This window comes from Diadema antillarum, unplaced genomic scaffold (genome assembly GCF_040938485.1).
Source record: "Diadema antillarum isolate AM-2024a unplaced genomic scaffold, OU_Dant_1.0 seq00001103_RagTag, whole genome shotgun sequence".
NCBI lineage: Eukaryota > Metazoa > Echinodermata > Echinoidea > Diadematoida > Diadematidae > Diadema > Diadema antillarum.
The window spans coordinates 990,780-1,007,732 of NW_027271919.1; the positions used below are offsets into that span (position 1 = coordinate 990,780).

The 16,953-nt window shown below is 36.9% G+C and overlaps 1 protein-coding gene across 1 annotated transcript in view; it reads right to left on the reverse strand.

Moving 5' to 3' along the window:
• LOC139743690 (uncharacterized) overlaps window positions 1-11,932 on the reverse strand; it is a 40,751-nt gene extending 28,819 nt beyond the window's left edge. Inside the window, exons 1-4 of the mRNA XM_071654149.1 lie at window positions 11,209-11,932; window positions 7,239-7,450; window positions 5,203-5,374; window positions 3,880-3,989 (exon numbers count right to left, since the gene is read on the reverse strand). Coding sequence (XP_071510250.1) covers window positions 3,880-3,989; window positions 5,203-5,374; window positions 7,239-7,450; window positions 11,209-11,932 — 1,218 coding nt within the window. The remainder of the gene's footprint in view (window positions 1-3,879; window positions 3,990-5,202; window positions 5,375-7,238; window positions 7,451-11,208) is intronic.
• Between the last annotated feature and the right edge of the window lie 5,021 nt (window positions 11,933-16,953).

Genomic DNA, 16,953 nt, shown 5'->3' on the forward strand with positions numbered 1-16,953 from the left:
GCTGATTTCCACTCAATAACTCTAGAGGTCAAAATTAAGATCTTGACCAAAACTGATAGGAAAAGTGTCCTCCACAGACTTATTAATCATTCAATATAATATGATGCATGGAGTTGTCAGGGATCACGGTTGCCTTGTACTAAATGGTCTAAAGCAAGACTTGGCTATACATCTTAATCCGTTGAAGACGAGTCCCGAGTATACTCCGGCAGGTGTCTGTGGGAAATGCGTGTAAAATCAGTAGCAAAATCAGTCCGTTCTCAATACATGGGTTAAGCTGTTGATGAGCTACTTCTCCCGCTACGCATCACATTCTTCTATCGATGTGATCACAAGGTTTGGTTTTCATTAGTCTATTTTTCTTTTCTATTCTGAGGGAAAAGGGACTTTGTTAGCAGCAGGCTATCAGATACTTCCAAAAAGATTCCTTTTTGTAATACTATCCCCAGAACACCGATGAGAGCTGACCAGTAAGAGAATTTGATTCTGTAAGGGGAAAAAAATAAAGGTACTGAAAGTCACACTGAGTCAATATGTGACCCTGCATCTGAAAACCAAGAAAAAGTCGCCAGATATGGATTTTTAGTTAAGGGCAGATTCTGAAAGAGAAGACTGTCAGCTTTAAAATGTGTAACTCAGTTCAATTGGACTCTCCTAACCTATCTAAATATTGGAAAGAAAGCACACACTCCGGCAAAGTGTGAACTGAGAAAAGAGGCTTGGAAGTATGTACACTGTACAGGCCATTTCATTTCAAGCGCTTTTATCTTTACCAAGCCATGCTAGCTGTGCAATGATTGAGACAGAAAACAGGATGTTAACCACCATAGCAACAACAGTGAAGGGATTATCATATTAATCTGAAATTTATTGCACTCTATTAACACATACTTTTAATAATTAATACTAACTTTCAAAGCAGTAGCACCGTCTTTTTTAAAGGTATTAGAGTTCAAAGTGAAGAGTGTATAAAGGATTTTTAGAAATGAAAAGGGGCCTCCAAGACATACATAATCACACTATTGTACAGAAAGTGCTCTAGAAAAAAAAATCTAGAAAAAAACTGCTAAAAAACACATTTTTCCCATTTGTTTTATAACTTCAAACTTACAAATAATGTACATAGAAGAAGAATAGATCTTTCAGAAAATATGAAAAATTCAAGATTGACTAGGCTGACCCATTTCACCTTTTTTGAGTCCTCAAGTAAAATCAAGTGGCACAACTTTTTGTTGGTTTTGTGATGAACGGTCACATACTATATATACTGCAAATACTGCCATAGTGGCCCCCTGATTTACATGAGTGATTTCTTTTTTTCTTTCCCTTTATATTTCCAACAAGCGAGTGACTTTAATGCCTCCTTTAGGCCCCTTACTGTGGGTCTTTTGTCGTGTATTTGAATGAGTATAATACAAAGTTCACCCATGGTGTATTATTGGGCCGAGATTTCAGAGAAGCCAAGCTCTATTGGAGCTTGGAGCTAGGTTCAGGCATACAATATGCACACACTGGGGATGGATTCAGCAGCCCCTTTTCTTCCATAGCTCGTCACAAAAGGGTTGCAGAGTTGAATTCTGTGATCTGTCTGTGGTACGGTGAGCGTGGCAAGAGGCTTTGCTGAGTAATATAATCTGTAGATTGTATAGGTCAGGGCTTTTGTATCGCCTACACACAGATTTCTTCATACAATTCTTTTCAGCTGAATACTTCAAACACTTGGTCAAATCCCCTCTACCCATAGTCAATCATGTGAAACACCTATCATATAGGCTAGCTGATTTTTCCCGCAATCTCAGAAAAAAAATTAAAAAATGCAAGAATTTTGAAATGATCTGATACCTTCTGCATATTGGACACAAAACATCTTCACAAAAGTGTGCTGGTCTATGGTTTGTTGGCATAATCCCAGTGCAGTATACTCTGCCCTACTTTGGCAAAAGGAAGTGACTTTTGGATTTTTCAGTTAAATAGAGCATGCTTCAAATATGCCAAATCAATTTAAAAAAAGGCAATATCCATAAAAACATCACTTGCTTCCTTCTGCCAAAGTAGGGCAGTATTATAGGCCCACTGTGTTTACAGGTGTATTGACCACACTGTCATTGCGGAGAGATAGGCCCTAAAACCTCATGACTCAGTTAACCTGTTTAGGACGGACTGATTTGCTACAACACGTACTGTATACGCCGAATATTTCGCGAGGTTTTTATTTTCACGAATTTCGCGAGTCAGCTGCTATTCGCAAAATTTAAAACAAAAATATTGACTCTGATCCCCATATGAATGTGACGTACGCGCACACATTTCTTCGTTCAGTACAGGACTCCACGATCGCGAATTTGACCACTTGCGAAATCGTCGGGAAGTCTCAATTCGCGAAAATTTAGACTCGCAAAATATATGGCGTATACAGCATTTCCTATAGACACTTGCCCGAGTATACTCGGGACTCATCCTCAATGGGTTAATATGTGTCTATATGCCAATGTCATGGTTATGTCTATGAGAGATTATAGGAATCTTAATCATTAGATTTGGTTCGTAAATCTAAAAATAGTTTTCTGGACCATGAGAAATGCATATTAAATAATATCTCTCACTTTAGAGGCATACCTATAGAATGGTATAATTAAAGCATATATAACTTGCATACAATATCAAATGATATCTCTTGTTTTAAAGGTACACCTGTAAAATTTTGCAATTAGAGACACAGAACATGCATATCAAATAATGTCTCTCATTTTAGAGGCATATACTAGTAGAATAGTATCATTAAATACAAATACAGTAACTTGCATCACATCAAAATGTTATCTCTCATTTTCGAGGCATACCAGAACAATGTTATGATTGTATAAATATAACTTTTATACTACTATGATGCAGTCATTCACACCCAATATGTGACACACTTGATTCTGATCTAGCAATCAAACGCTGAATTAGAGGAAAACAGGGCCTTAGGTATCAAAACTGCACTCACTGTTATACTTGTTGTTGAATGATGATGATGTGTTGCTTGAAGGTTCTTGTGATAGGGGTGGTTGTCCAGAACCCGAGGGTTTAATTGATGTAGGCATGCAGTTGGTGCACTGGCAGACGTGGTAACCCTTACTAATTCAACTTAAAACTATCTACCCAAGCTTAAATATCAGATGATCTAAACAAAATTGAGTGGATAGAATATGTTTGGTAATGTATTTTACTTTGTGTTGCATTCATTTAACAAGTGCTTTTGTCAATAACGAGAAAGCTTGACCAAGGCTTGCCTTGCATAATGGCAAACTGGAATCCAATATCAAAAAGGAACTCAGAAGGCATATAAATGTTTAGAATATATTGTTGTGAGGTATTCAGCAAAATATCCATATAGTTATTCGAATGCGCATACATTATACTACTCCCAATATAAAAACATCCTCAGAACCTGCAATTTTTTCTGTCATACAGGGCTGCATACTAACCCATTTTTTCCACTGGTCCAACCTGTCAGTTGGACCAGTAGGCACCCAGTTTTTGAATGTTTTACAGGTAAATTCGTGAAGAAGTTACTGGTCCGACAGTGATTTTACTGCTCCTGGACCATCAGACCAGTACCAGTGTTCAGTGTTGCATCATATCAAAATGTTTATTAGTGGAAAATTGAGCAAAGAAAATGGGATTCCATCTGGATTCGAACCCAAGACCTCTGGATGTTGTTATAACTAACAGGAATTTGCACCATAGACTTATGTGATATAGGTTTGGGACGTCAATTTTAACTTCGCTGTAACAAACAAAACGTTGTTCCAACCATGTCTGCTGTATCAGTACACTGGATGGTTGTTGGCAAATGTTGTCATGGCAACATGAGGTCAGGGTCGAAGTTCATACCTGGGGTGAGTAGTAGGACTCCATCCCGTCTGGAACAGGTGACAATGTGATGACATGACCATCGGCTCCGCTGAGCAACATCAGCTTGCCGCTGTACCTGACTTTTCCTCCTGTCAAACAAAATATTACGATTCATTGAGTTTCTTTATAAATCTTGGAAATTCTTATAAAGCTACAGTTCCACAAAACTATTTCAATTAATTAGTGTTTGCGCCTTGACTTTACGTGACACACATTTCACATGACCTGTAATAATAGACTGTGACAATAGACCATTTTTAAACACACATTCAAATTTTATATATTTTTGACATAAAGATTGGTTTACACAACCAAAAAGCTATACCTAAGGCTTGCCTGACATAGCAACAACTAATGCACGCAGGGCAGATTCCAATTAAGTTTTGGAGTTTATTCATCAGGAACAGGTTAACAGAAAAGTTTATTACTAAGACCCCAGGAAAGAAACATTTGACAATTTTACTACAGGCCTATTAGTAAATCAGTAGAGTTATGTACTGATAGATCTTTGACTGCGCTTTTCAAATCTAAGTGAACTAATATCACATTATTCAAGTTTGATGGCATCTTCATTTTTTACGCTTACATGTAAATCATATAACTTCCTTTGTTGAAGTTAGTCACAAGAGTGCTGTCATGGCAATGGATCACATATAAATATTTGTATTTTCCTATGTTGACAGCTATGGGATTTCAGTCAAAATACATATGTGTTGACATACATTTTGATCCTTATCAAAAAGAGAGAAAAAATATGTACATAATTTATTCTTGCTAATGTCATAAGTTATCAGTGTCTGGTCATGCAAAGACTACTGGGAAAACCTCGTAACTAGATCTGGAACAAGACATTCTCAGGAGACCTTAGAATATCGTGTGATGGTACCCCATCCAGGGTAGCTTTCAAAGAATAAATAAGACAGCTTGGAGAAAGGCTATGAGAGAAAAAAAAAATCCTGAAATAAAGATCAAGAAAAAAAATAAATTATGATGAAAGCTAGTCTTTGATAATAAAGATAGTTGTTGTTGATGATGCTAATGATGACGATGATGATGATGATGATGATGATGATGATGATGATGATGATGATGAAGAAGAAAATGATGACAGTGGTGATGACGGTGATGATGATGATGATGGTGGTGGCGATTGATGACAATAAATGATTATGGTGGTGGTGGTAATAATGATGATGATAAGTTGATAATGATCATGGGGAGGATGAGGACGCAATGATGAGGACAACGACAGGATGATGATGGTGATGATGATATTAATGATGACGTGAGATGAACACACACCTGGTTTTCTGACTGGATCCCCTCCCTGCATGTTGAGAAGATCCCTTACACCATCGCCATCAATGTCATGGATGACCTGGGCTGTGTAGAAATTGCTCACCGCCTCGTTAGGACCCGATGGCGTGTATTTCCACAAACCCTCTCCAGTTGCCCCATTGATCATTTCCATAACCTGCAAGATCAAACATAGAAAATCAAATTGAGGCTGGAAATGACAACCATATTTCTTTAAGATCAAATGTCAAATTTTATGGCATCATTTGTTTCTGGCATATTAACGTTTTGTCCTTTTTTTTCTCCTTGTAATCTTTCTTGCCTCCAGTCCATAACACTTATAATTATTTGCCCGATGGCATGTACTTCAACAAATCTTGTTCGTTTGTCCCATTGATCATTTCCAAAACCTTCAAAATCAAATATAGAAACTCAAACTGAAGTTGGAAATGACAACCATATTTCAAGATCATGTGTCAGATTTTGTCGAAGCATATCATAAGGATTTCCAGCATAACCTTACAGTACATCTCTTTTAGCAAATAAAAAGGCTTTTTTAAAATTCTGCAACGAAATATATAATCAACAAAAGAAACAATAAATGATGGAAACTTGCATTAAAAAGATACAGCACAAACCTACACAAATTGTGGCTTTTATGTAATTTTTCACTCAATATCAGAGTGTGATGGAGCTGTGATCCATTACGCCTGTTATGACACACAAATTATTGTAACTCATTTGTGTAGTGCTGAGCTGATGACTTGTGCACACATTTATACAGGCATAATACCTGAGGCAATTCAGTTCTTTTCTATTCAAAACTCTGCTTCATGGACATAATGCCATTAGGTGAAGGCATCCATGCACGCCCTGCGAATGAAAAGAGCTTTTCACAGCTTCACTTCTTTGTTCAGCACTCCAATGACCCCAAGACATATATAATCTTTTTCACCTCTTCAGGAGCTTGTATCGTATTAAAGGGGGAGGTATACATATCTTCTTTTTTTTTGGTCACTGTTGTTGTAAAAACCTTATCTTTTTTATTTGTTCGTGCAGTATATATAAAGAGAGTCTTTTCTCTGTGTGTAAAAAGATTGCACGCTTGCTGGGTTAACAAAAAAGAGAGATAAAAAGGAAAGAAAAGCAGACATAACTGGTCTGAGGGGGACTAAACTTGCTGAATCTGATGTGTAAGGGCTCTAGCAGTGGGAAAGCGTATGACTACCATGGCTTTTAGTGACTACACTGAACAGTTCTGTGCAGTGATGTACCCAAAGGCACGTATCTAAACATGTGCATGCACAAAGAATAAGCATTACAGTTCACACAATGTACACCAAGATTATAATTCTTTGTTGTATGTTTGCAGACTGAGAGCCCATTTCTTTCAAAGGTGGCCGTGTTTGGTGATCAAAGCTACTCTTTTCAATTTTTCTTTTAACTTGCATTCTGCGATCTGCAGACAAGGAACTTCCTTTAGAAAGTTTTCATGCTTGGCATAATATATCATCACTGGTATTAAATAAACATTCAGTCTATCCAGTTGATTTAAATTTCTTGAAACTTATTGCTGCAAACACACTATATAACTAATGGATTAATCATGATATCAAATCATCCCAAAAATATTTCGCAATGCTTTAGAAATGATAAAAAAACAATGTTTTTAACACCTAACAAAGTAAATGCAAAATCTCATCCACATCATAAATCCTCAAAGAGTGAAGATGTGTCATTTGGTCTGTTTCTACAATCAACCTTGCCTATAAGTTGATTCTATCTAGACTGAAGAAGTAGCTTTGACTAAGATAAAATTCACTTTATGAGGGATAAAAATTAGAACATTGAGAGAACAGGACTTGCAAATACATTCGATTTATCCAATGTCGACTTTAATTAACCTGTTGAGGATGAGGCTGATAATGTTAAAACACGCATTTCCAATAGACACCTGCCCGAGTATACTCGAGACTAGTCTTCAATGGGTTAAACAAGGTTAACTGTACTTGCAAATTCATGCATGCAGCTACATTACCCACCCCAGCTCTGCCAGATATGGCGCAGTCGTTGACTTTATCTCCCGTAACGTCGGCATTGCAGTTGAGAGCGAAGACCTCGGAGCTGGTGTAGTGCCTCCAGAGCTCCTCCCCAGTGATACCATCCAGGGCAAGGGCGCCCCCAAAGCACGGCCTCTGATCCCCAAAGTAGATGGCGCAGAGGAGGTACTCATCAGCAAAGTAAGCATTGACATCTTCCGGTACAATGTAAGAAAGGAGAAAGATGTCATTAGTTCTTACACAAGCAAAGACATCTCAGCATCGAAATCTAGTTCAATCAGTTAAAGAGATAGAGATCAATCATGTGAAAAGATAGACATTGATCAGTGGCAGATCTAGAGGGGGGCGCACCGGGTGCGCGCCCCCTCTTTATTTTTTGTTAAAACAAAAGAAATAAAAAGAAAGAAATGGGGGACGTGCACCCCCCCCCCCTTTAATTTTGTAAAGGCACCTCCCCTTTACGGAATTCCTGGATCCGGCCCTGTTGATAATGGTGATCAAGAGATTATCATCAGTGGTAGAAGATTCATTCCACACGAGTCCCACGCCATCCCATCAGGCCAGAGATTCTACATCAGTGTGGGACAGGGGGAGGACACCTGTCCCATTGGAGGGTGATACCAGCCCATCACAGGTGCAATTCTTACCCCCCTCCCCTCCTCCCTCATACCCTTCCTACATATCCAAGCTTCTAGCATCAATCCACCAACTCCAGTCAGTTACCAAGGACTCACTACAGTAACATGAAAACACATGATGCAGAGTGCTGCAATCCTCTTAGAATACATGAGTGAAATCACGACATTTATAAGTGAGAACTGCATTTGATGAGATGGACATTTACTAATTAGAATATTGCCAAGCTGATTATCAACCAATAATTTCTACAAATCTCTGTCCCTTAAATATTAAATAATATACTTTATCATTCGCAGCAATATTTTCAAACAAGAACTAAATGCTGAGATAAATGGTCTCATATGATTATTTCATACAACTCTTCGTTCTGCAAGTTCTTAGATACTCTGATTATTTACAACACACTGAGATACCACTACCAACAACTAGCCAACACCATACATGTAATTATTCATCTACAAACAGAGTCGAAAAATTAGCATAATGTACACTGCATAAAAATTAGATTGATTTTAAAATAAACAACTTCTCTTGTATAGACTTCTTCACTTCCATGCCTGAATGATTTTAAACTGAAATGTTCTACTTCTTTAATTCTAATCAAAAATGTGGTGTCCCTTGCTTTTTGATTACTTATTTTGAACATCTCTTTCTCTTCATTACCCTGTTTATATTTGAGTCTATAAAAGTTGAAGACTTATTTTTTCACAGTATTTGCATTTTCTCATTTCTTTATCTATCTTTGTGGTCTTACATAAATTATGCCCCATGAGCATTTCATTAATGGAAATAGTGCAGTATAAATCGTAATTTTATTAGCATCATCATAATGGGATGTATGTGCTATTGACTATGTTTGAGATGGAGAAAACAAACTCAACTTGAACTGCAAGAGAAGTTTGTTTTGTTTGATAGATACTTTATTTTCTGCAAATCAATATACATAAGTTACGTAATCATGAAGATGCAGGAAATATACAAAGTAAATTCAACGCAGAGTCGTTTGACTTGCATAAACCACGATACATATAAGTACATAATCATGAACATGTAGGAAATATATAAAATAAATTTAACACAGTCTTTTGACTTGCATAAACAACGATATGAAAGAAATATAATATACAATATGCATGTCTATGCAGCAGTGATAAGAATAACATTTATAGTTAAGAAACGATTATGCAGAGGGCCGCCATTATAAGCATTATAAGCGTACTAGATTCGTAACAATATAAATTCTGCTGCGAAGGTAGCAGGGGAAAATAAACTCTAGTGTGTGATGGTGGTGGTGGTGAATGTGTGTGCAGGTGCTTGAAGGTGCACAATGGCAGATAGGCTGGAATTTAGAATAATAAAATTGGTTTACTGAAAGAGGGGACGATATGCGCTGTTGCTATCGGGAGACCAACATTAGTTGTACTTGTATAATTTGTTTGTTTTTAGTTCGTATTTGAAGTATACTGTAATAAAATGTACTTCTTTAAGTTTGCTTTAAATGAAAACAAGGAGGCACACTGTTTCAACTCCTCAGGAAGAGTGTTCCATGTATCCGGACCTTGATGTCTAATCAACTTTTGAGCAAGTAAAAGCTTCGGATTACTTAAATGAAAATCATGGGAACGACGGGTAGGGTATAAGTGAATATGGTCATTGGTTACTAGGGTATTACGAAAAAATGGTAATAAATTTTGAGTGTGTTTATACATAAATATGGCAGTTAGGTATAGATGTATATCATGGGCCTTCAAAGTTTTTAGGCGATAAAATATGGGATCAGTGTGAGCCAAAAAATCTGAATGTGTGCATTATATACGAAGAGCCTTTTTCTGGAGAAGAAAAATTGTGTTCAATTTTGTTTTGCTACTGTTGCCCCATACAATATTACAGTACATTACATATGGCAAAAATAAAGTGTTATATAACATAATTAAAGTTTGATCATTAATTAAATATTTTATTCTTCTTAAAACACCAGTTGCTTTTAATAGATATTGCTGTTGTAATATTCTGAACATGAGTATTCCAAGTGTTCTTAAAGGCCTCATCTTCTATAATCATCCTGAGGACTGCAGTATTTAGAGTCAAACTCACCCAAATCACATCCATTATTAACTCTTTACGTGCCACATTCACATGCCCAACTCAGTCGACAGCATGCCAAGTTCGCATATTCTGCTCAAATGCACAAACCCACCGAAAATCGATCAATGAATCGCCAAATGCCACACTGCAAGGAAAGTGTTTCTCGTGATTCTATTCCTGTCACATGTAGCTTGCATTTTAGGTAGAAATTGATTTTCAAGCAGTGCTTCCTACTTGATTTGAGAGTAAATTCTAAGTTTCTGTCGCTGTTTTGTGTGCAAAAGTCATGCCTCTACAATAATGTAGCTACTTGGTTTGAACTGAAAGAAACAAATCATAGATTTGTCATACAATTCACATCAAAGCAAAGCATGCCATTTTCTCTACAATTTTGCTCATTACGCGTCCAGGATAACACAAATCTACAAATGTTACATCTTATGAATACACACGTAGATTTGAAAACACAATATTTTCCTAAAGCATGCCTACATTGGTGTCTCAGACTAACCCATTGAGGACAGACTGATTTCGCTACAACATGCATTTCCCATAGACACTTGCCCGAGTATACTCGGGTCTTGTCCTCAGCGGGTTAATGTGGAACACACATGGGGTTTGCACCATGGCACATAAAGAGTTTTTAACAAGAAAGAGATGGAACCCATACACTTTTGAACTCACAAACACTGACCATAAAACTACTTTGGACTTCTGACAAAACTGCAACACAATTATTCATTTGACTGAGATGATCACAACTTCTGTCAACAAAAACATTACTTGTCTGCATTTATCCTCAAGCAGAGAAAATATTGGCATGAAAGTTTGACCAATATACCTTCAAGTGTTATGATTATAGCAACTGATTTCATACATTACACACATCACCGTACAGTGAGGATACTGTTTGAACCAGCTTTGTAACTCAGGACTTTTATTCTTAAATCAGTCATGAATAATTGCTTTAATTATGATTTTTTTTTTTGAAAACATAGAACGATATTGCAATGCTAGAAATGTCCCTTCCCTTTTTATGTCTGTGAAATAGTTGTATAAAATCTTCAATAAGAAAAGTGATATATGCATTTGGATGATAATTTAATGAACAATTTGATTTTGTATTGTTGGAATTGTTTTGTTCTATTGTGTAGTCTTCATCAAGTTGGGTAATTAATCATGTAAGGGCGACATTAATCACAATCACTAATTAAAAAAGGTGACACACCTGTGGCAAAGCCAATGATTACATCCTGGATGTCATCTCCATTAACATCCAAGAGACGAAGACCGGCCTCCGTCATCAGCTGGGGCAGGTTCTCCACCCACACCTCCTGGACGGTGTACCTGGAGCAAGGTAGTACTGTTCTTTGGGAGTCCCCAATGTCGACAGGCTGTTGATTGGGCACTGCACCATCCGCTTCCCCAAAAGAGTCAGGTTTATTGGCGGACTCGTGCACCGGGGGTCTGGGTCTGCTTTCTGTGGGCACAGGATATAAAGGTGGAACTGTTGTCGGATATAGTTTGACCACAGGGAAAGTCTGGCCTAAGACTAGACCTCCAAAAGAGAAAGTACTAAGTCGGCTAGAATCGTCACTGCTGTCATTGTTCTCCTGACGATGCTGTGCAGCGTCTTTGAGGATGCGCACCAGGACCAAGCCAAAAATGATGATCACCATTATCACCATAATGATGTAGAAAGCTTGCAGGCAGTCCTTCTTCCGTTTGTAGTACCACACTGATCTCCGCTTTGGAAGTTTTGTGTCGGGTGTGGCTGTGCTCATGGGGGAGGGCAGATGCAGATGTCTGCGACCATATCTCCTGGGCGACATCAACGGTCTGCTCAGGGCATTCTCAATGTACTCATCCTCATCCGTTGAGCTGGGATCGTCAAGGTAGACGTCAAAGTATCGTTGGTTCCCCATGCTCACTGCAGTCATAGGCGATGTCATAATATGTCAATTGCTGGCTTGTCACTTTGTCATTTTGGGCAGGTGAATTCTGACCCGGTGCTCCAAGATCTTCCGTGCTTGAAATCTGGAAAGGGAGTTATTAATGTGATGGTACGTATTTAGTTATGGAAGTGAAAAGCTGGTTGTTTGCAGAATGTCTTCAATCAGCCTTATTTTTGATAATCAAGATCAATAGCTCATGCAGAGAAGTTATAAACTTAGACTTCAATATTGCTATTTTTGCTTTCTTTCCAAATCAATGTTAATAATTACGTCAACTCCTACACAAATGATATACTATTTAGCATTTTTTTTTCAGTGTAAAGTATCTATGACAACACAGATAAGTTATTTGTTGCTAACATGAAAGCAGAAATTGTGTATCTCGATGGTTAGTTTTAGAGACCAGATGGACAAGTGTAACATGCAGGCCCTTTTCATTCATATGACAAAATATAAAAATGTATTCATATGACTAAAAATTCCTGAGAATGAATTTCAGAGTAGATAGGAAAAAAGTCAATGACACAATGTTACACTCGCCCTGACAAATAATTCTTTCTTGCTTTTGTTCCACTCTGAACTTCCCATCGTTAAACAGTTATTCATGGGTGCTTTCCTGACGGGAAGTGATGAAAAAATGGGATTTGGACAAATATCTTTGTAATAAAATCTATACACCCCACATTCCTTTAATTTTTAAGGCTGTGGTAAATGCATTATCAATGTCTTATCATTACTGTCTGCAAGTCATTCAAAAGAAAATCAACTCAGCATACACTTTTGTTTATTTGCTAAAAAAAAATAATAAATTCCATTGATCACATCAAGAAAGTTCAAGGGTGATCAATTCAAAATCCATTATCTGGCAACTCTTTTATATTTTTCTATAATTGTTATGGGGCAGCACTTATATGCAAATTTAGATTAAGTAGTATTTCAGACATATGAATTTTTCTTTTGCGCTACAAGATTATTTTTTTTTAAGTTGTTGACATGACCAAAACTTTGAAGCATTATACACATAGCCTTTCATTTGTAAGTATCATGAAAGGAAAACAAAATTATGATAATAAATCTCTTTTTTATTTAAAAAAAAGACATTTCCTGCAAATGTTTGCCTGTGAGGGAGTTGAAAGTAGAACCAGAGTAATAAAAAGTTCTGGGCTTCACACTTTCACACTTGGCATAAAATATATATCGCTGTTTATCAAACCCCATTTAATTTATAATAAGGCATGTGAACTTTAACCTAACTGCACCAGCAACAATATGAATTTAATTTGCTTTGAATAGATGCTGAGATATCATCAACATTTTGTAAAATAGTATAGAAACCCACTAGTAGGCATATGCCTGTTGCAACAACACAAGGAATATAACACAAACACTAGAAACAGACATGCATGTCCCTGCGAAGTGGCTATCACTTAACCGTTAGATTCTACATTGTGGATGCCGATACTCGGGCATCACTTCTGAATAATCGGAGACCGCGTATAAAGTGCACATTATTGGAGTAAACGTAGAATACTCAGACGTAGGCATATCTATTCTATATTGGGCGATCCCTTGAAGCATTAACGTTTGGCTGCCGCATGTTTTGAACACAAGGTAATGTCAGATTTATCTGCGGAAAAGATCCGGTGATATAAGAACACAAAACCTCTCGATATGCAGAGCTGATCCTTGGAATCTCGTTCGTTGTACTCACCAAGCTGCAATCCGTAGATCCCGGAGGACTTGCGTGTCTTCACTCAACTAATTCCCAGCGTAGAAAGGTTCGCCAACCTGTGTAGGGTGATGCGTATTAGCATCCACTATGTGATTCGTGTTGGTCCACAATTTGCCAAAATGGGCTAAAATCAAGCTGTTTGGTGCTCACTTTAGGTGCCATAAACACTTGCTAATCGCGTGCACAGACTTACTTACATCGCATGCATCCGTTTTGATAAGCTCTAGCGATCTACTATCCTGATCTCTCAGTGAGCAAAGCTACGCACGGAGGGGCACGTTATTCTTACGAGGCATCCATCCATCCCTATTCACTCCGTATGCACCGCAGCCAATCAGAAAAAGCTCTTCTAGGAGTATAAAAAGTCACTGTGCCTCATGTACACTCCATGCATTACGTACACACACACAGACACACACAAGTATGATACACACAGGGTACCCTTTCGGAGATAGAGTGAAAACACCTGTTAGGAGTAAAATTTCTCGCACGGACGGAATTCAAGGTGGCGCCATTTACCCTACGTTTGTGTAATGCCGACGAGTATTACAACCTCATGGCTTCAGCCAGGGAGGTGATCACCTCCCTGCTTCAACGAATATTTGATTGGCGCCTCAAATAAAGAAATTTTCTGCTTTTATGTGTTGAATTTTACAGGCTCTCATACGCCGAGAGTATCTGTACTGATAGATATGGCGCATTGTAAATGTGTTTTTTTTATTATTGTTATCAATATTATCATTATTATTAATATTATTTTAATATCATTATTATCATTATCATTATTATTATTATTATTATTATTATCATTATTATTATTATTATTATTATTATTATCATTATCATCATCATCATCATCATTGCAGTCACTTCGCAAAGAAAGTGGAATAATGAGGACTCGTGAGGTTACCTTATTTTTTTTTTTAGTATACACTCATCACAATAGGTCATGAATACCATGTTTAAAAGTACCAATGCAATCACTTCACAACACATGTGGATTACATTTTGTTCGCAAATATTCACAGTTTGTCAAATCATATGTCAACTCCATTCAGTATCATGTCTGGTTGACAACACAAAAAAAAAAAAATCAGTAACAATTTAGAAGAGTTTCAATTCGGTGCTGTTTTGTGTTAGCGCAAGACTGTCGCTTATATACGATGAATAATTATATTACTACATTGTACAGAGAGAAATTGATAAACACTCTGTGCACATGGCATACATGATGATAACATCGTCTTAGGCGATGTTTGTGCTGATGAAATAAGGATGTTGATGTAGACCTAGGCCTATTATCATGTCTTAGACAATGTGCATCACTGCGCATGCATTTTAGGTTTCATGTTTCATTTGCAATCTCAATGGTAGCATAATGTTAATTTGTATACTAGGGTCATTGATAACACAGACCTCAACCATGCTTGCAAGCAAGCAGCAGGAAATAGTACGTGTAATATCTTTGATGCGCAATGTCCTTGAGCGGTTTGGCATTTTATTCGAGTAAATATTTATAAGAGTAGAGTAGGTGCAAGTTTGCTTTGTGAAAGACAACCTTGCTACCTGATTGCAAATACATGAAATATGATGTGAAATAATGACGATAATGGTATGTATATATATATAATTCACATAAAGCATAGAAATGTATGGGAAATATACTTTTTGCTGTTTTTGTTTTGTTTTTGTTTTTGTTTTGTTTTGTTGGTGGGTTTTTTTTTGGGGGGGGATGATAAGGCCATAAGTATGAACTCAAGCATCGTAATAACATTGGAGATTCATACCATGATGTTAAAGGGATTGTATAATTATATGTTTTGGTTAAAAATTAACTTCAGGTTTCTAACATTTCTTGGTGAGATAATGAAAACATCTTTTAGTATAAAATGTGAAGATTTTGGAGTGATCCCTGAGGTCACTCTAAAACGTGTGAAAACGATCATTTTCACTCAAAATTCACTCCAATTTCACTCTAAATTCACTCTTTTTATGTATTCATTCCTTTAAGAGTGATTTTTTTCAGAGAGTCGTATCTCATTTCACAGGTTTTTTTTTTATTACATGTACTGCATTGTTGTATAGGATCATAATTCATCATTATGCGTATTCAAACGTTTCATTGTAATAATTACATTTTGTTGGAGATGAAATAAAATATTCACTCTTAAAGGAATGAATACATAAAAAGAGTGAATTTAGAGTGAAATTGGAGTGAATTTTGAGTGAAAATGATCGTTTTCACACGTTTTAGAGTGACCTCAGGGATCACTCCAAAATCTTCGGGTGATCCCTGAGGTCACTCCAAAATGAGTGAAAATGAACATTTTCACTCTAAATTCACTTTAAATTCACTCTTTTTTTGTATTCACTCCAATATTTTCACTCGATTTTTATTAGAGAGAATGTGATGTATATTTTTGTGACAAATACCCAGACAAACCTTTTCAGTAATAATTTTAAAAAAATCCTCCAAGTGATCCGTCACTTTTTATATAGCTATTAAAATATTTTTTAAGGTATGACTGAAAAATTTCCCATACTATTATATATATATATATATATATATATATACATATATATAATATATATTTTTTAATCATTACTTTGTTTTTTTTTAAGCTTCAATCGCAAATACCTCAAGGTAACAAGAATGGAGATTAACTCGTTCTGCCACAAAGTTCTTCAAATGATATTAATACATCATTCGAAAAGTAACTCCGTCTCCGTTTATTGTCTAGACCTATATAGAGCTGATCTGTTTTCGTTTCACTGTGTGCAGTGCAATAATGTGTGTGATGGTGTAGGTTCCATGGCATGTGCTTCTGCGACAATTGCTCAAGTGAAAATCTGCACGCTAAGTCAAACATAAATTCTACCCACAAACATAGCCCCGAACCCTAATCCTAATGTCGAACTGTCCTAAAACCCTATCACAACCCTAACCAGTGGCGGATACAGGTGGGGCGCATCGGGCGCCCCCCCCCCTTATTTTATAATAAAACAAAAGAAATTAAAAGAAAAAAATGGGAGGGGGCCTACGCTCCTCCTCTCCCTTTGATTTTGTAAAGACACACCCCCCCCCCCTTTATCTGGATCCGCCCCTGCTAGCCCTATTCCTAAGTCTTTGAAGAACTTGATAGAAACCGGAGCAATATTGTCGCAGGAGCCAGTGTCGTGTCACCGATGGTGTTTCACATAATATTATTATCTACATGCCAAAGTGCATGGGTTTCTTAAATTCACTTTTGAATTCATTTCATCAATATTTGGATATCCTTTTCAT